Source organism: Eulemur rufifrons, chromosome 18, assembly GCF_041146395.1.
Source record: "Eulemur rufifrons isolate Redbay chromosome 18, OSU_ERuf_1, whole genome shotgun sequence".
NCBI lineage: Eukaryota > Metazoa > Chordata > Mammalia > Primates > Lemuridae > Eulemur > Eulemur rufifrons.
In genome coordinates this window covers 11,799,309-11,820,344 of record NC_091000.1, presented here as the reverse complement: position 1 = coordinate 11,820,344, position 21,036 = coordinate 11,799,309, and the positions used below count along the sequence as shown (strand labels likewise).

The 21,036-nt window shown below is 39.5% G+C and overlaps 1 protein-coding gene across 1 annotated transcript in view; it reads right to left on the bottom strand.

The window, feature by feature from the left end:
* Positions 1 to 20,749, bottom strand: part of WWC2 (WW and C2 domain containing 2) — a 171,498-nt gene extending 150,749 nt beyond the window's left edge. Inside the window, exon 1 of the mRNA XM_069492910.1 lies at positions 20,271 to 20,749. Coding sequence (XP_069349011.1) covers positions 20,271 to 20,401 — 131 coding nt within the window. The 5' untranslated portion in view covers positions 20,402 to 20,749. The remainder of the gene's footprint in view (positions 1 to 20,270) is intronic.
* Between the last annotated feature and the right edge of the window lie 287 nt (positions 20,750 to 21,036).

The following is a 21,036-nucleotide window of genomic DNA, read 5'->3' as shown; positions in this document are numbered from 1 at the left end:
AAAACCCAAACATGAGGCAGCATGCAACAAACCAATCCAAACTGAGGAACATACTATGAAACAACTGACCTGCATCCTTCGAAATGTCGGGGTCATGACACAAAGAAAGACTGATGATATATGCTTCAGATTAAAGGAAACTAGAGAGACCTGAGGCTGAGAAAAAGCTGGAGGAGGAGAGTTTGTCTGAATGAATCAGCCAGGTCATGGATTATGTGGAAGAGCGCTAGGACTCCAGATGGGCAGAATGGAGAACCTAAAATACAAATCAGTGTGTACTCCACACACATGGAAAAAACCACTGACTCCAAGTAGAGAAAGGTGATGTCATACTCTGAAGGAAGTCCACTGTGAAGTGAGCATGGGAGTCACATAACTACTTGTGTCACTCAAGAAAGCACCCATTTAAACCACAAAGTTTAGAGACAGCTTGTTATACAACAATAAATAAAGAATATAAAAATGTATACACACATTCAACCCTGTAGCTAATTCAAAATGCAACTAATCCTAGAGTGTAGTAAATAATAGAGAATTTTGGCACAGCACTCTGCTTCCTTCTGACAATTCTTCTCCCATTCTAACAGATAAAAATAAACTAGTGTGTACACACACAGGCCATGGAAGACTTTCCTAATCACAGTTATTCTTCTCATTCACTCAACTAGGTTTGATGTAAAAGCTAATATATCCTCGGATCTGAAAGTAAAACAATATGTAAGTTTTGGAAAGTTCAAAGGAACCTTTGGTTCCACTTCACCTACAAGAGCTCCTCTGCTATTCCTAAGAAAGCCCTAGTTTTATTCACCATGAAAATGACAACAATTGGGTAGGAAGAACGTCACATATATACTGCCCAAGTCACATCTGGAAACAAGTTGTGGGTATCTGGGGAATCCCATATCACCAGCTGGGTTGGGAAGACCCGGATATAATTGCAATTGAAAGCCTTCTCTGCCGTACTAGCATCCCAGAAGACTAAGCTTAGGAATGAGCTCCCAGTGACGACCATATCTGCATATGCAACCCTGGAAAAGCAGAACTGACATTATCTCTCAAACAACCCATAACTATAACTGGTTCTCACTCAGTTCTGTCAGCAGTGGACAGAAGTTACCTGAATACACAAGGTGGTGGTTTCTTAGTTACTCTGAGGGTAAACAGGCTCAGAGACAGTCTCTGCACAAGTAGGAAATGGTAGACAAGTGGGGGAACTGAACAGGGCCAGGACTAGGTGAGGTGAGCCAGGGTCCTGGGGCACCAAATTCAAGGGGGTGCTCATTCTAGGGTCCTGCCATGCTGATCTTGCAACTGCATGAGTGGCAGAGTAAGTGCCTCCTTAAATTGTGCGCCCCGGGCCTCTCCTTAGTGACGTGCCTTGCCTCACCCTAGTCTAGCCATGAATGTGAACAAGGCCAACACCTCTAATCTCACCAACTGTGTGCATTCATTAGACAGTCCTAAAGGCCTTCGACACCATGCAGCCAAGAGTGTGGGGTGCTACTTCTCCCCTCTAATCTGGAATTAGAATTCAGATTAGATGGGAATGAGCATGAATTTTTCTTAAACACAGATATATAAAACACCTAGAGAAAGGAGTAAACTCAAGCAAGGACTGTACAGATTTTCTACTTTGATACTAAAATAATTCCTAAAAAGGCATACTGAGTTGAGTATGAGAAGTTTTCAACAGGCTTAATGTTGAGTGGGGGCAGGAGGGAGCAAGAAAACTAGACAATATTACAAAAATTTAGACCTAGTATTAGATAATGCAATGCCAAACTAAATCTCGTTTCCATTTTCCTTCACAACTGAAGACAATCAAACAAGCATTTGACTGAAGGATAGAATTCCTCACATTTTTCACTAGTAATAGCATTTTCGAAAAACTTTTTAACATTCATTTTTTAAAATGATAGCAACAAATTTACTGAAAATCTTACAATAATTATAAAAATAGTTTTTTATAGGCAACGATAGCTACAATACCAAAACAGAACAGTTGCCAGGGAGCACCATGTATAGCTGGAAATGTTTGTCAGATAATTTGAATTCAGCACCTGAAAGAAGATTCATGGTGCCCTTGAACTGTGAGTCATTTGCAATTGAACTGGTAAAAACTGAGGATGCACCTACATCTTTCACTCCAGGAAACATGCCTCGTTTGACATAAGAGCTTCAGCCCTCAGCCACCACCGACATAAGGAAGCCGGGATTGAAAGACTGTAACTCCAGACCAGCCCTATCCCAGGTCCCATATACACTAAAAGCAGCCCTAATAGCCCCATGTCATTTCAAACGCCATGGCAGGGGTGCAGCACTGGGATCATTTCCGCACTTGGGACAATTTCTTTGGCCACACATTCCATCAGAAAAATTTAGTGTGTCTACTAGTCATTTCTATGCTTTGTGGAGGAGTTTGGGCTACCACAGAGTCTAAGTTCTGAACAAAGAAGAATTCAAAACTGAAAACTGATGAGTACAGTACAAAATAACAATGAAATCACAACATATCAGAAGCTCTGATACAATTAAAGTAGTGATCAGTGATCAAAAGAATATTCATAGCTTTATATGCTAGTAACAATAATGAAAATAAATTAAGCAAAACTTAAATTTGATAATTTGTCAAAAAATGAAAAGTGAAGCAGAAAGAAGGAATAAATAAAGACAAAAGCAAAAAGTACTGAATTAGAAAAACAGCAGTTAATAGTAATAAATCCAAGAGCTGGTTACTTTAAGAAAAAATACCCAAATAACTGAGCAATTAGGTAACCTAGAGAGGAAAAAAAAAAAAAAAAAAAAAGGAAAAAGCACAAATACATGAAGTAATAAATGAAAACAGGAAACCCACCACAGATATAACAAAAAGAAACGGAACATTAAGGGATTATCTTCTCCAATAAATTTGAAAACATTGATTTTTTTTTTCTCCAGGAAAATAAATATAAACCACCAAACTGATCCCTGAAGACAGGGAAATCAGCCATAAAGATACCAAAACAGTTATCCAAGAGCAAGCAACTCCCTCCCAGAAAAACTATGAGACCAAATAAGCTATGTGAACTCTACCAAACTGTAAGGAACATACAATTAATTCCAATGATACTTGAACTGTTCCAGAACATGAAAAGAATGAAAGCTCCAAATTCTTTTTAGGAAGTCAGCATAACATTACAGCCCAAATCTGATAAACAGAGCATCCGAAGAAGGGGGTGGGGAGAACTAGACTACACTCACAAATGTTAAGGTAAAAATTCTAAATAAAATATTAACAAATAGAATCCAGCCACATAAAAATAACCAAGTGGGCTTCATACCAAAATTCAAACTTAGGAAATCCATTAATAAAATACATCATATTAATATCTTAAAGCACAAAATAACTCTACATAGTGAAAAGGCATGTAGAAAATTCAAAATGTATATTTAATGTATATCAAAAAATATAGAGGTAAATGAACATCTAATGTCCATAACACCAAGATTTAGGAAATGATATTATGCTATTTTTAACTTCAGATTTAAAAATATAAAGAACTGTAGATATCTTTTAGGAACAACCCTCTTACACCCTTTCTTCCCCAGAAACAATTACTACCCTAATGTTGGAGCAGAGCATTCCTGTTTCTAAATCTTGACCACATATGTATGTATCCATAAATGCTATATACCTTAGTCTTGTGGGATTTTTTTTAATTGACATAAATGATATACTTTTCAAACTTGTTTTGTTTCTCTAAACACTGTCACCAAGATTTATCTATGTTGATATGTGTAGGAAGATTCTAGTTCATTTATTTTAACTGCTGTATAGCAGTTATCTGCCATATAGCACTCTTACATAAGTAAACCATAAAAATTGTTTAGTACAATCCCCTATTGACAGACATTTATACTGTTACCAATTTTCTGCTTGTACAAATTATGCTACAATGAATTTGCTTGTACACTCAAGATTTACCAGCGGAATCCTGAGCTGATAGGGACGCACATGTTTTAACCTGAAATGCATTGTGTCAACGGCTCTCCTAAGTAGCATTATCAATTCACACTTCCATCTACAGTAATAAAATTCCTATTTCTCCACAACCTCTCCACACATGATTTTATCAGGCCTATTAATTTTCGTAAATCTGATGGAAATGAAATGGTATTTCACTGGAATTTAACTCTACATTTCCCTTACTATGAATGAAATTGAGATCTTTCCATATATTCATTAATCATTCTGTTTTCTTCTGAGAACTGGCTGTTATTTTTTACTGCATGTTCTTCTTTCTTATTTACTTACTAAAATACAGATCTTTATTTGTTCAGGGTACTAATTTTTTATTGGTTATATGCAAATATTATCTCACTTTTTTTGTCTTTTGTCATGTCACAGTTGTAAATCCAAAATCTGAAATGTTCGAAAATCTGAAACTTTGACACTCAAAGGAAATGCTCATTAGAGCATTTCGAATTTTGGATTGGATTAGGGATGTTTAACTGGTAAGTATATAATGTAAATATTCCAAAATTCAAAAAATTTTGAAATCTGAATCACTTCTGGATCCCAAGTATTTTGGATAAGGGATGTTCAACTTGTATTAGGGCAACAGTTATCACAAAACATTACACATAGCAACAATTTCATTATTTTCCTCCACAAGGTTCCTTTTTAAATATGTTTTATTTGTTGACATCCAAACTTACACCAGAGGAATTTAAAAGAATTTCCCCCAAAATGAAGACAAGGTAAAATTAAATAATATTTAATATAAATGGAAATTCAGGAAACATGATTTTAAACAAATGCTTGTACGCTCCACTATTTAGTTATATGTTCCTTTTTTTTTTTTTTTTTTTTTTTTGAGACAGAGTCTTGCTCTGCCACCTGGGCTAGAGTGCCATGGTGTCAGCCTAGCTCATAGCAACCTCAAACTCCTGGGCTCAAGCTATCCTCCTGCCTCAGCCTCCTGAGTAGCTGGGACTACAGGCATGCGCCACCATGCCTGGCTAATTTTTTCTATATATTTTTAGTTGTCCAGCTAATTTCTTTCTATTTTTAGTAGAGCCGGGGTCTCGCTCTTGCTCAGGCTGGTCTCGAACTCCTGAGTTCAAACAATCCACTCGCCTCGGCCTCCCAGAGTGCTAGGATTACAGGCGTAAACCATAGCGGCCCGGCCTACTATTTAGTTATAACTTTGAAATATCTGAACTTGTTTTTCTCTGCAAAGGGGGTTATTTAAATTAAGTTTTTTAAAAAACAGTAAAGTACACACATAATCATTTCAAGTAGCCCAGAAAGTAATTCCATAAAATTCAAGTCTTTTTCTTAACTTACAGTCTTACTCCCCAGAAGTAACCAACTGCTAAAGGTTCCTTGTTCAAAATGGTTTTAGTTTACAAATGTCAAAATAGGTGTACGTGTGTGTGTGTATGTGTGTATGTGTGTTTTAACCCAAACATAATCACAGAAGAGATCTTTGTATCTCAGCACCCACACATCTTTCTTTGTTATCAATTCACAGTACTGCTTTCTATGTGCTGTGATTTATTTAACATGAATAGAGTGTTTTTCCATAAAACGTATATATATATACACCCCCTTTCTGGCAGCTGACCTTGAAAATGTTAAAATAACTGGCTTTCCAAAAGATTCCTCACTTTCCTCTTCAAGGGCAGAAAAGGAAAACTAGCTTTCCTGTTTCTTCAATCCCTAAATTATTAATTAACTTAGAAGGATTTAATCATAAAGTAGCAAAAATATCCTTTCTGTACTTGTAAAGGTAACTTTTCATCTCTACAGCTAGGACATCACTTCTGATAACTTGATGAAACCAGATGTGTAAATGACTTTCATTTCCATTGTGCCTTTCCTTAAAGACCACCACAAACAAATTTACATTCCATGGATGAATTATGAACCATACATTATAATTATCACTATGGATATTTATCAGAATAAAGAATCTAGGTATTAAAGACTAAACAAGAATTGAAAATAGTAGAAAGAAAATGAACTTAGTACATGCATGGTCCTCCAGGATTTGCACATAAAAACTTTCCTTAATGAGTTAAATGAATATCCATCTCAAATACTACATGCTAATTTTAAGTTCCCACCCATAACCCAGAATATCTTGCAGAATTAACATCCTAAAATTATAACTGTGTTTTTAAAACTGATATCTTAACAAAAAATATTAAAATCCAATTTAAATTTTCAAAATTAACAATAAGAATTTTGTTTTTAAAAAAAATCACTGTTTTCCAACATACATGGGCAAAGTGCATGGTTATATAGAGAAGCCAATGTGAAGAGGAGCCTGACACCCACTCCTGAAGGTGAGGCGCTCAGCAGGTTCTTCCAAAATCTTAGAGAAGTTCCATTTTCTTGCAAACTGTATGAAAGACTAGCGCTTCAGGGTTTGTTCTCAATAGTGAGCTGGGGAAGAGGCGAGAATGCAGGAAGAGGACAAAGGGTGTCTCTTCACTGAGTCCTGTATTCTCAGAAGAAGAATTAATTATATTATCACTATTAATCCGTAAACCGGGCTGTTCCAGGACCCCATGCCTTTAACTGGGGAATTGGCTTCCTAGTCCAGCCAGATTCCTAGTACCCTTCTGGAGAGGGAATTTATGGAAATCTGTCAAGCAGTGCTCCAGGGCAGGACCAGGGCAATGCTCCTGATTTTCACTCAAATGGCCCAACCTGTGTCCTTCACTACCATCAGCTTAGGTAAACACTACTGGCCTAAATAGCACAAAGGAGTAAAATCAAAATCACATAACGGAATCAAATAACGAGTCTCAGGCATCACCAAGAGTCAGTAAAATTTTGACTGGAGTAGGGTGGAAAGCAATGAAACAAATAACATCAGGACAAAAGAAGTCTTTAAGAATGAGATAAAGTGTTGTGCAGGGAGGAAGAGAGACAAGGCTTAAAAAAAACGTTAGGATATTTCAGATAAATTATGGCCTTTCTATGCAAACCACTATACACAGCTTCTTTTGGGCCACAATAGTAAACCCAGTCAGACAACTAACCAAAAGGACTCAATGCTTGGCTGCTTGGCTACTGGGCTGCAGCCCCGTCTGTAACATCTTTCCTCATTTGAATAGTATTTTAGGAATGTTTTGTCAATGTGTCTGATGATTATTCACTTCTGCATTCTTCTCTTCACCACCATAATTATGGTCATAGTAACCATTTATTTTATAGGCAGAACATTCACAACACTAAATGTTGACTTTTTTTAATCTGTTAAAATTCATAAATTTGTCCACATTTCCTTAAAAAAAAGGAAAGTTAATTTTAACAACTGTTGCTCATAGCAACACAGGAACAAAAGATTTTTCACATGCATAATCTAGGCATTTAGTTAAAATTCACAAACTTGGATCTCAAACCAAGTCAAAAGTAGAAATGTAAGAAAACTAAATGCCCAAATAGAACTGGATATACAATACACTATTCAACTACTACAAAGACAAAAAAATATCAACAACCTGTGATAGGATAAAGAATGTACAAATGAAAAGATTCCTCTTTGATCACCATTTTAGTGACTGCTTATATACTTCCAGGTAAGTTTCATAACGTAAGTAAACCAAACAAAAATACATCACATTCCCTCTGAGTGTCTATCTTTTCCTATTTATGAAGGTTCTTTACCCTGGATCCAAATATAAGCAGTTTAAAGCAAATTATAACGTGGCAATTTACTAAAAGAGATTATTTTTTTTCTCCAAGATTTAGGCTCAACTACAAGACTCAAGGTAAAAAAGATTCCCAATCAAGGTCTGTAATTTACACCTTTGCAGTGAAACTCAGGCTTTCTCAGACCACAGATTGCCCACCAGGGTTTAAATCAAGGAGAAAGCACTACAGGGGGCTCAGCTTTATCCCTCTGGCAATTCTCTACCCTTCATAGTCAGTTCACCTGTCCTCAAACAAGGGCAGGGCACGGAGGGGTGCAGGTAAGGGCATACTTGGAAAGGACATGTTCCACAGAAGCCTGGATTGGGAGGAGGCTGTGGTACAAGGTCGACCGGTTTTCAGGGATCAAAAGGATGTACAGCATATTAGATCTCAGCCTCTAGAAGAACATAAAACACTGGAATTAAGGTAGAAGTGCCAGAATCAAATTAGGCTTTATTTGAGCAATCTATATGCACAAGACGTGTTTCATGTCCTGTAAGGTAGCATAAACAAAAAATATCATGTATGATTTAACTAAATGAAGCCTAAAACCTAGTTTGGGAAAATAAATAAATTCTGAAAAATAGTACTTCAATTTGAGGAGTCAAAACACAATACACATTTAGTTTTAATACAGATGCGGCCAGACGTGGTGGCTCACACCTGTAATCCCACACTTTGGGAGGCCAAGGTGGGAAGATTGCTTGAGGCCAGGAGTTCAAGACCAGCCTGGTCAACACAGCAAGACCCATCTCTACAAAAAATTAAAAAATGAGCTGGACGTGGTGGTGTGCCCCTGTAGTCCCAGCTACTCAGGAGGCTGAGGCAAGAGGATCACTGGAGCCCAGGAGTTTGCGGCTACAGAGAGCTATGATAGTGTCAATGCACTCCAGCCTGGGAAACGAGCAAGACCCTGTCTCTTAAAAAAAAAAAAAAAAATACAGATGCTAAAAACAAGTACCATAAGAATTAAGGTACTGGAGCTGGGTGCGCCCTTGCCTACTAGTGACTCAGGAGGCTAAGGCAGGAGGATGGCTTAAGGCCAGGAGTTCGAGACCAGCCTGGGCAACATAGTGAGACTTCATCTCTAAAAATATTAAAAAAAAAAAAAAAAAATTAAGGTTAGGGCACTGGAAGATTATGTGTGGCTAAATTGTTTAGGGAAGCTTCAAGTGGTAATACTTCAGCTAAATCTTGAAGGGAGCTATGATTACCAAACCCAAGAGAGCAGGCCAAAGGACCTTCTGAGCAGTAGTGAGAGATAGTATGTACTTAAATGCATAGCTCTGAAGTCAGACAGACAGCGGTTGACTTCTGCCACTACTTAACAGCTTTGTGCCCTCAATGAAGTCACTTAACCTCTTAAGCCTCAGTTTCCTAAAATGGAGAGAATAATGGTACCTCTCAAAGGTTTCATTTATTCAATAAAGAATTATTAAGAGCTTGCACAGAGCTGAACAACAGAATGCAACAGTGAACAAGACAGACACGTACCTGCCCTTGTGAAGCTTGAGATAACATGTGAAGGGCTCAATAAATGGAACTTGTCATCATCTTTAGCACAGTGGTGGAAAGTATAAGATTATGTTCCAGCAAAAACAAATAAATCATCTTAGCTGGAACAAGATTTCACAACAAATATTGGCATGCCTCAAAGCTCAGTCCTGGGATCCTGGGACATTTTCTTTCCCCATCTTTCCAGAAATCTCATCCCATTCCAACAACTTTATATACTATCTACGTATACCAAAATTTAGTATGTCCAGTTCTGAGCTGTCTCCTAAACTCCAGACTCTATATCCAGCTATCTACTAGATATTTCCATTTGTAAGTCTTAGCAGACATCTCACATCTATAAATCTGAAATAGAATTCCAGATTACCAATCCAATTGCATGTTAACCAACCATATTCCTCCCTTGATCTTTCCCCATCAGTAAATCAGTAAATCCTTGATTCTTTTCTTCATGCCTCACATGTCCAAATCATGAGCAAGTGCTTTCATTTTTATCTAAAAAACATATGCCAAATCCATTCACTGTTCCCCGTTGACAAAGCCATCATTCTAGACCAATCTCTGACTGTTTCTTACCTAGACTATCTCACTGCAAAAGCATCTACTACATTTCCTTCTTCATAGAGCAGTGATCTCTTTTAAAAATGAATTAAGATTCTATTGCACGCACATACGTGCACACATCCATAGGCCCCACCATATCTCCATTCAACTTAAAACTTTCCAACAGCTCCCAAACACCATTAAAATGTTGACGGTCTACAAGGCATCCATGATTGGACTCCTTTCTACCTCTCTGCCTCATCTCATAAGACCCTCCTCCCTCTCTGCCCCTACATCACAATCACCCAGCCACCTTGCAGTTCCTTGAACACACCAACCTCCCTGGTGCGTTAGGAAGGCACAGCCAAACAGAACTTTCTGCACTGATGGAAATGTTCTGTATCTGCACATGTGGCTATTGAGCATTTAAAGTATGGCTAGTGAGACGGAGTAACTAAATTCTTAACTTAAGTTTGATTAGTTTAAATTTAAATAGCCAAATACTCCCAGATGCTATCATCCTGCAAAGCACAGCTAGGGCTTCTGTCCAGCCTTTTCTTCTGCATGGACTATTCTTCACATGAGTGGCTCAGGTCTTCACATGGATGGCTCTTATCCTCACTTACCTCCTCAGAAAGGCCTTTCCTGGCCACCCAACCCAAAGTAGTTCCTGCTGATACCGTTATCACTTCATCTTATTTATTTTATCACAGCACATTTACTACTGCCTTTATAATTCGTTTGCTTTCCACAAACTAGAATATAAAATCCATGAAAGTAGAGTCCTTACCTATTTCATTCAATGCTGTGTCCCCAAGGTATATATGTGCTTGGCATATAGTGTTTCCAATAAATGTTTGGTGAATGATTGACTGAATGAATGAGTGAGTGAATGACCAGGTGGTCACGTCCGTAAAAGTAAGCTGGGACAAATTATACAGGTCCTTGAAATGCTTACATTTCATTTATATGGGTACAGGGCTCTGCAGTGTTCCTAAGTGCACCCATGGGGACAGGCAATCTAAGCAGAAGCACAAAGGAGTACATACAAAGCAGGTCACTATCCTCAACTGGCACAGAATCGATTTCATGAAAACATTAGTGATACAGACACACAGACACTCCTCGCATAGGAGACACTAGGAAATCTCCCAAAAATATTATCTATATACATTCTACAGGCATACCTCTAGGGGTAACTAAAGGGCTGAAGGGGGAGTTAGACAACCAAGTTAGTTTTGTAGTCTTTGGATCTACAAGAGCAAACCAGGGCATTAATGTTATGGTAAACATCCTGCCAAGTTAAATACCAGTTTATAGTCATACCGTCCTTTGAGAAGTATCATTAGCTGTGTCATCTAGCAGAAAAGAGGGAAGGGAAGCAAAGAGGGGAAAAAGTAAATGATCTGTTTCTACCAAATCCAAACACCCTGATAATCATCACACAGGGAAAGAACATGTGGTGTGGACAGAATTATTGACCAGCTCAGAACTACACCTAGACCAGCAAATCCACAAAACTGATAGCCCAGCAATACTATGTACAAAGTGGATTCCACACATTCATTCACTGTCACAGTTTCAAAGAAAAAAACTGGAGTTTTAATTTATCTCCATTAAAAAGCATAATACTGAGGAAAATGGCAAAGTCTTGCACTAAATGAAACTGCATGTGCTCCAAATCTTTTGCAGTAAAAGTTGTCTATCACATTTAAACTTCATTGACTATCACTACTACTTAATAAAATTATCTTCTAATAAAATGCAGAAATGTCAGTGAAGTACATAGCATATTCCACAGTCCATTGGTAAGTCAGAATTTTATCAGGAGTTTATAGTACTGATCTCTGTAAGTCAGCATTCACCTCTGTTGTTCACATTCAGAACTGGTGACCAACACAACCCAGGCCACACTAGAAAGAAACACTGCACGTGTTGAAGCAGCAACTTTCACACCAAAGGGAAACCTCTTTGCTTTCCAAATCCTGGCATACTCGTTTTTACAAAAATACCAGGGACATGTACTTAGTTCAAAATGATAATTTTCATAATCTAAATAATGTCTACATTTCTTTAAAATTCAATTTCCTACCTCTACCCCCAGTAAAACCAAAGTACATTAAATGTACACCTCTGTTCAAATTCTCCATTGGAATTGTCATAACCCCTCATAAGAATGGTTCCCAAAGCACAATTCTGTAAGCCCACGACTGCCCCATTTCCCTGTTCCATTTTGGAACCAGGATTTCTTTACTGACATCATGGCTAACAGTACAGGAAAAATTATTCACAAAGCAAAAAAATTTTAGCTCTACACAGTAGTCTTTGGGACACCCTTGACTGTGACAGGCATATCTTTGCACAGTAAGGATAATATACAGAATTATTTTCTCCCTGAGCATCACCTACTTTGCGATTTTATAAATATCAAAATGCCACAGCAAAGTCAATATTTCTATCAAAACATAATACTATAATATTTATGCTTCCAACAGCAAACTGTAAACAAACTATGGTACCTCCAAAAACTGATTTTTGCCTATTTTTCTCATGTCCCTATGTACAATTTTTTTAAGAATCATCTAACGATGCCTGGTATCTAGTCACTGACTGACTAGATCATGGTTGAACTGTCTCCATACCACAAAAACAATTTCTACTTCAGGCCCTGCCACAGCAAAGCCAGGTTTCCAAAGTTTCTTGTTAAAATAAATATGAGGTATATAGTATCAGCAGGCAGCTCCATTTGACTGGGGACCCATGAACTCACTCTCATCTTAAGAGTAAGGGACCTGTCTCGACGACCATCATCAGGTCTAGCCCCTTCAAAGAAGAATGGGTTTGGAAAACTTTAAACAACATGCTGCATTTCACTGTAAGAAAAGTAATATGAGATGCAAGACAACTCCTCAAATTCAGCATCCGGCATCCGTGTCTGATTCAACTTTACACTACACGGTACCCAGAGTTCAAATTATTGGTGACATTAATGATCAATGATCACTGACAAACATGCCATTTTATCATGAAAGATTAATATTGCCTTTAATGTTTATATAAAATATTTTAAAGACTTTATCTTCTTACTTTACATTAGAGGTTGGCAAACTTTTTCTGTAAAGGGCCAAAAAGTAAACATCTTGGGCTTTGTGGGCCACATTCAGTCACTGTCACATATTCTTATTTTTGTTTGTTTGTGTACAACCCTTTCATGATATAGGACACATTCTTAGCTGGAGGGCTATACAACATGAGGCTGCAGGCCAGGACTTGGCCCTCAGACCACAGTTTGCCCACCCCTGTTTTTGATATAAACACAAAAGCCCATAATTATACAGTATGGTCACACTTTAGCTAAAGAAAACACTTCCAACTGTTCTGTGTGATTTTTTTTTTGTAATTTTTTAAAATAAACCTTTTTTTTTAGAACAGTCTTAGATTTATAGAAAAATGCAAAGTTAGTACAGAGAGTTGCCATATATTCCACAGTTTCCCCTATTAGTATATTTATTAAAATTAATGAACCAATATTGATAGATTGTTAACTAAAATCCATACTTTGTTCAGATTTCCTTAGTTTTTACCTAATGTCCTTTTTCTGTTACAGGATCCCACCCAGGTTACCCTGTTACATTTAATCATGGCATCTCCTTAGGCTCCTCTTGGCCATGACAGTTTCTCAGACTTTCCTTGTTTTTGAGGACCTTGACAGTTTTGAGGCATACCGATCAGATATTTTGCAGAATGTCACTCTACTGGGATCTAGTAAGTGTTTTTCTCAAAATTAGCCTGGAGCTATTATGTTTTTGGAGAAAGACCACAAAGATAAAATGCCATTGTTATCAAGGGTTTAATCAACATGACTTATCCCTACTGATGTTTACCTTGATTAACTGACTGAGGCAGTGTGTCAAGTTTCCTCCAACTACTTTTTTAAAAATCAATTAACAAAAATGGATTTAATTCTTAGCATATATAAATACCTAAAAGAAACAGCTTTAAACACCAAATTATTTTGAATAAGCTAATATATATACACCACACATTATGATTCCTTATCTACATGACTGATATCAATGCCTCATAAAATAAATCACATTTGACATGAAGACAAAAATTAATATGCACTTTGCCAGTATATTCTATTTTTCATTCAACTATTTTCCCTGAGTATTTAGGAAGAAGGTACCCATTACGCTGAATTAAAGGGATATAGAGAAAATGTAACAGGATATATTCAAAACTGTCTTCACCTTTCAAAGGATGATTACGCACACTAGATTGTAAGCAAGCTGGGCCAGGACCAAATCTTATCCATCTTCGCATCTCCCAGAGTCTAGGGTACCTAGCTGGTTGATACAATAAAAACTATTGATTAATTTATTTCTACAATGTTAGTGTTAAAATCATTCAAAGCATCAGATGTGGCAGAAAAGGAAGAGCAATGTAACTAAAAAGAACTTCTACTTTCTCCCACCGAATTTTTTCTTAGCCAAGTAATAGAGTACACAAAAAGATCGGGAGAATAGCAATGGCTATAAAAGGCTAGAATAAATGAGAAAGGCCTGGGTCAAATTAAGGCTATCAAAACACTCTGAAGAGGGAAATGCAAATCAACACAATAAGATACTACCTCACATCCACTAGAAAAGCTTTTTAAAAAAAGAAAAGTGTTGGTGAGGAGGTAGAGAAACTTTAATACTCCTAACATGGCTGGTGGGAATATAAAATGGTGCAGCCACCATGGAAAAGTTTGGCAAATCCTCAAAAAGTTAACAATACAACTGCCATTATCAGCCAGCAACTTCACTGCTAGCTATGTATATACCAAAAAGTGTACAGAGATGCTCACAGCAGCATTATTCATAATAGCCAAAAAGTGGAAACAAGCCAAACCCCCATCAGCTGAAGAATATATAAACAAAATATGGTATGTCCATACAACCGAATATTATTAAGTCATAAAAAAGGATGAAGCCAGGCTTGGGAGGCTGAGGCAGGAAGATCACTTGAACCCAGGAGTTCAAATCCATCTTGGGCAACAGAGTGAGACCCCACCTCTGAAAAAATAAAAAAAAACAAATAAATAAAAAAGGATGAAGTAAATGCTACGATATGGATGAAACTTGAAAACATTATGCTAAATGAAAAAAGCCAAACAGAAAGGGCACATATTATTCTATTTATATAAAATGTCCAGAAAAGGCAAATCCAGAGAAAAAAGTAGATTAGTGGCTGCAAAAGGCTTCAGGGGTAGGAGGAGAATGGGAAGTGAGTTCTTAATGGGCATGGATGGGGCTTATTTTGGGGGTGATGAAAATGTTCAGGAATTACACAGTGGTTATGGTTGCATAACATTATGAATTTACTAAAAACCACTGAACTGTATACTTCAAAATAACTGAAATGATGAATTTTGTGCTATGTAATTTTTTTATCTCAATAAAAAAATAAATGGAAAAAAACCACTGAAGACATTGAAAACATTCTGAAACTGTATTTTGTTAAATCCCTTTTAACCCACAACTTGTATAAATACTGTGCCTTTAAAAATCTCTTTCCTATTCTACATTCTTCTGTGGAAATTTTTCCAATAACAGGAGTTTCAGAAATGAAGAAATTAGTCCAAAATTCTAACAAGAGCTTAGTTCACCCATTTTCAATCAAGTTCACAAGACAACAGCATACCCAGACTCAGGCCCTATCTCAAGGAACTGACATGACAGCGTATTAGGGATAACACTGTCTTTTGTAATTTGAATAAGCAAGAAGCCCCCAGTCATGCCCCTCTATGACAGCCTCATTTGACTACAGACATTTACTGGAAACAAGCAAGGAAGATCCACTGACCAGGCAGTGCAGGACCTGCAGTAGCTTCTACACCAGGACTTCCTCCCATTAAAGTTAAATACCGGCTTGCTTGAAGGCCACATGTCACCACGGCTAACTCTGTAGCTGAAACTTAGGGATGTGCAGCTCAAAACAAATAACATAAATATTTATAAATAATAGTTATTTCTTGAAAAAGCAATTATTGTCCTCAGTCCTCCAACAAAATTAAACTGCAAACTATGGACTATGAAAGTCAGGGAAGAAATCTTAGTCATTCGAATATACTAACAGCAATAGTGTGCTCACTCCAGCAAGCATTATAGCAAACTGTGTTGAAAAGAAGAAATATTTCTCTGGGAATTTTTGGAAGACAGCATAGTTTAGTTTAAATTAGTGCTTCCTGGAGTGATTTTTTAAAAATCCTCTCTTAACAACCTCTCCACACTTTAGATACCATAAATCACTCAAATAACTCACAGTAACCACTTGGCACCCAGACTGAGCCTGCTGGAGAGGAACAATTCCCAGCAATCTATGACGATGGCAGTTGTGATCAAAACCATCAGGGCTCATTTTGGGTTTTTTGCTCTATAAGTAATTCATATATTTATAGTAGTACTCAAAACGTATCAGCTCAATTCTCTCATTATTTTTAAACTAATTGGAAAATCAATTGTCTCTATTGGCGGTTATGGGTTTATTTTTTGAAAGCTCATTGATAAGAAATTGGAAGTAAGTGTAGCTCAACTAATATTCTTTCATTAACTTAACAAACTGACTTGGTTAACTGACCTAACCAACATTTATTTAACATCCTTAACCATGTTCAAAGGCTAAGAAAAGCAATAATAAGCAATGAGGGCTATTGAGGAGTTTACATTCTAGCAGTGGGGTGATAGAAATTACTTATTTTGACTTTGAAAGAAAGACAATATGGAGTTCTTCTTAACGTAATCACGTGCCACCAAGGGGGTGTGGAGAGCTGAAAGCCAGTTCTGACCTCAATGATATACCCAGCTGGCACCCTTTCCTCCTCACTCTCCAAGATTCTTTCTCTTCAATTAGAAGGTACAGGTTGCTCAACACCTGACCCTGGCCATAAGCCACAGATTAGGGTCTATCAGTAAGCTTTAACATAAAGTCGCTTTGCGTGGCAGTAAATCTTTTAGGTAATCTCTCAGTAATATTCAATCCAAGGATAGCAAATGAGCAAAATTCTACTGGGAGTTCATAAAAACACTTTCCCTGTCTCTGATGCCTGCCCACCTCAGCCCTCTAATCCTCCAATAGGCAGTGAATCCATCCCACTTTCTTCTCCTTCGTTGAATGCAGTTTTGTTTTGTTTTTTTTAAGCACCAGACCATTTGGTCAAGATCTATGGCCCATCATAAACACCAATTGGTGTGGTCAAGGGGTGTCCCTGGTGAGCAAAATAAGAGGTGAATCAGGCGGTAAACCTGCAAAATAACACTTTTGGGGAAGGGGACAAGGAATCACGGACAGGGTGATTTCCCCAGGATTAGACTGGTTATCAGCCTGAAAAATAAGCACTGGGCAAAGAGGTTCTGCTCCTCCATGAACTCCACCTAAGGACCCCTGAACATGTCCAGGAGTCGAGGCAGTTTAGAGGAATGATTAAGGACACAGGTTCTAGAGTCGAACTGTTTAGCTTCAAATCCTGGCTCACAATTAATGGCAACTTGTCTGACTCAATTTCCTCATCTGTAACTGGAAGATAACAATAGCATCTGCCTCATAGGACTAATGGGAAAATAAAATGAGATCACAGTTAAAGAGCTTAGCAGTGGCTAGCACATAATAAACACTGAGTAAATACTGTAATGTGCTAGTATTCCTACTATTTTCAGGGATCAAACACTCAGTTAAATGTCAACACTAAACTACTATTTGACTGGGTCCTAATTAGGGGCCCACAAACATCCCTATGAAGTAGATGGATGGTATTATCTTCATTTCAGAGTTGAAAAATGGAGGTTTATAGAGGGATTCAGAAACTCATCTAAGCTTAGTTAATAAGAGGTGGAGCAATACAAGCTTTGATCACATCCCAGCAAAGTTTGCATTATGTCATCTCCCTCCAAAAGCTTGAATATATTTTAAAATAATGCTTCAGTATTCTAGCATCACTACTTGTTGAATGAAATTATGTTCTTGTAAAATCCCCCACACTCCCCCAACTAAATCAGCGTAAGTATCTATATAATCAGAAATACCTGACAAATTCTGATAGACTATCGGAAACACAAAATTCTTTCTCTTAACAGACTAGCATAACAAATATGACTAAGTAAATCATCCTGACCATTCTAATTAAATGGCTTTAATAGTTCAAAAGGACTGTAGACCCATAGTATATCAAGTCATTTTTCTTTCAGGATTTGTAATTTGATCCTGCAAAAGAGTCCACACACCACACACTCCTATTGGCCTGCATAACATCTCTCTTTCCATAGGTTTGGTAAATGTGTATCAAAATTGACAAGAGTTAACAGTTACTCCAAATATCCTCCCCCATCGTGGCTTAAGCTATTATATTTAGGAAGACTTAAAGTCACTTAATTTCCCTGAAAAAAAAATAAATCAAATTTAAACTGAGTATATCATGGTGACGCTGATCTCAAAGAATATCTATTAAAACTCTAATACTGAGATCCAGAAATATTTACAATTAGTCAAATGTATAGCTCCAAATACTTAAAGACCTAACAGCTTCAAATAAAACTGGAGTAATAATAAGGCACTTCATTCAAAACTATTTGTCCCTATCAAATGAACTGGTTACCCAGTTTCCTGAAAACAGACTTCACAATAATTGCTAATCCATTAAGAGTTTAAAATAAAGGACATGCTTGACTTGTGAAAGAAGTGGTGATATGGATAAGCCAAATCTCATAATTTTACTTCACTTTCCATCAGCCTGACCCAGGCATACACATTCTTGTAATCTTTTTTGGTAAGCACAAAAGAGAATATACTACACGTATACTTAGCAGAAGAGAACCCAAAATGCCTAAATATTTCAAGAATTTATTGCAATTTCAATAACCTGAAACTCCAAGTATCAGAAAGCAGAAAGAATTACCACACAACTGTAAAAGTCAAATATTTATACAGGTGCCTTAAAAGCCACTGTTGGGTGCACACCATCAGCACTGACATTTACTATCTGTTAAGTAGTTTCAAAGTGCAATGGCATAAGTCAAATAACTGGCTTGGAGTGTGAAGTTTATGACAACAACTAGTATGTCTGGAGAGACTGTGAAGGTGTGATGCTTGTCATAACTTTCATCAGGTCAGCAACAGGCGGCCGGGCTGTGGCAAGACAGAACCCTCGGCACAGGTGCCTTTTCAGGAGGGAAACCTAAACCCATACCGTCATGGATAATTGAACAAGGATTGTTCCATAAATTTATAATGTCATTTATGACTTTCTTATAACTGCTTTTCAATAGCTTTCAAAAACACCATTTTTAGGACAAAAGTAACAGAACATAAAACAGGAAACTGTTTCAGCTTCAAATTGAGAAAAAGGGGAATGTTTAATAGAAGCACCTAAAAAAGGTTATAAATCCCTAAGGCCACATTCCATAAACAGCTGCAAAGAATTTTCAGAAATGACAAAAGTCCACATGTGGGAGTTAACCCTGATGATATATTATTTAAATTTACAATTAGGAATACCTCCTATTATTCTTATAATAATTCCAAGAACTTTTCCTTTTAAGGGTAAAAAGAAAGACGGGATAGAGGTACATTTGTGAACCTTCAGCTAAACTTCAGCTCCTGAATTTCAGAGATGATTTTGTTACGCTTCTCCTCTTCACCTCCAGGCGGGAATAAAATGTGTGTGTTGAGAACTAAAAAAACAAACGAGGCTAAGCTCAAGTCAGAGTTCCTCAATACCCAATTCATTTCACCACTTCTTACTTCCAAACAGAATCTGCCCGCGTTCAGGATCCGAGAGTCAGTTCAAGTTTTCAGGTGAAGACTAACAATAGGTAGTAAAACCTCAAAACAAGCGTTTCTAAAATCTGAGGGGCAAAGCCAGTTACACCCACTCCCAGGGCCCAGCACGCCCTTCCCTGCTCAGGACCTCTGGCGTGGCTGGGGCGCACCGGTCAAGAACTTGCAGTCAAGACTTGGAAGCCAAGGACAGCCTGAGAGATGCCACAGGTGGCCTGGATGGCTAGTTCCCACCTTGCACAGGCCTCCGAGGCCCAGCCCTTCCCCGCCTCCCAGAGGCCGAACGTGCCCTCCAGCTTCAATTTGGCCAACTTTAGGAGGAGGCGATCCTGGGACAGGGCCCAGGTGGCCCCTCTAGATCCGTTAACTGGACGTGGAGTGCCAGCCCAGGGCACCAATTCCACCCTTCCCTCAGGGCCAGGAGCGTCTAAAAGTCCCGGAGGGGCGTCGGGAAGGGGGTGGGCAAAGGGGCCCTGGGAGGGGCGGCTTAAACGGGCCCCTTCATGGCGTCTCGCCGGCTGGCGCAGCCCGGCCCAGGGCGGATGGTTCGGCGCCTCCTTCCCGGGACCCCTCGGGTACCTCGGGGCCGGCGACGCCCCACGCCCCCAGCGCCGCGGGCGCCGCCGCCCGGCCGGGTCTCCCGGACAACAGCCGCCGCCGCGCTTCCGAGGCGGGTCCCGCGTCCACCCGCGGCCCGGCCGCCCACCTGTCCCGGGGGTCGATCCAGCTGGTCCTCCTGGTATTGTGGTCGATGTAGAAGACCTTGCCGTCGTAGTCCCTGGCCTCCTCCCAGCCCCGGGGTAGCGGCAACTGACCGCTCCCGGCCCTCCTAGGCATGGTCGGCGGCCTCGCCGGCGAGCGGCGCCTCCATAGGGACCGGGCGCTGGACGCGGCGGGAACGCGACTGCCCGGCCCGGCCGCTGCCCCGACGCGGGCGCCGACGAGGGGCTGCGGAGCGCGGGGCGCGGCGGAACCACGCGCGGGAGGCGCCTCAGGAAGCCCTGCTCTCGGCCCCGCTGGGGCTCAGTCCACCATGTCTGCGTCGGAGCAGGCGATCAAACCCTCCTCCTCCTCGCCGCCGCCGCTGCTGCCTCCGCCTCTTCCTCCTCCTCCTCCTCCCCGTCCCCCTGTGGCCGCCGAGGGTCGCGGCGCCCAGGCTGCCCGTGCCGCCGCCGTCTGGGATCGGATCCGGGAAGCTCGGCTGAGCTGCGGCCGCGGCAGCGACGGGCCTCCTCATTTGCATGCTATTAGCATGCGCCCCGCCCCGGGCCCGCCCCGCCCCGCGCGCGGCTCATCAGCATGCACATTCCTCGCCGCCACATTCCTGGGCTTAACCCTACCGCTGCCGGGGCGCTGGGAGAGCCTGGGCGCCGGCCCGAGCCTGCGGCGGGGGAGGGGAGCCGAGGGACCAGGTGGGAGGGAGGCGGGCGAAGGAATGCATTGCTCTCTCCCTCCCCTTGACCCCAAATATC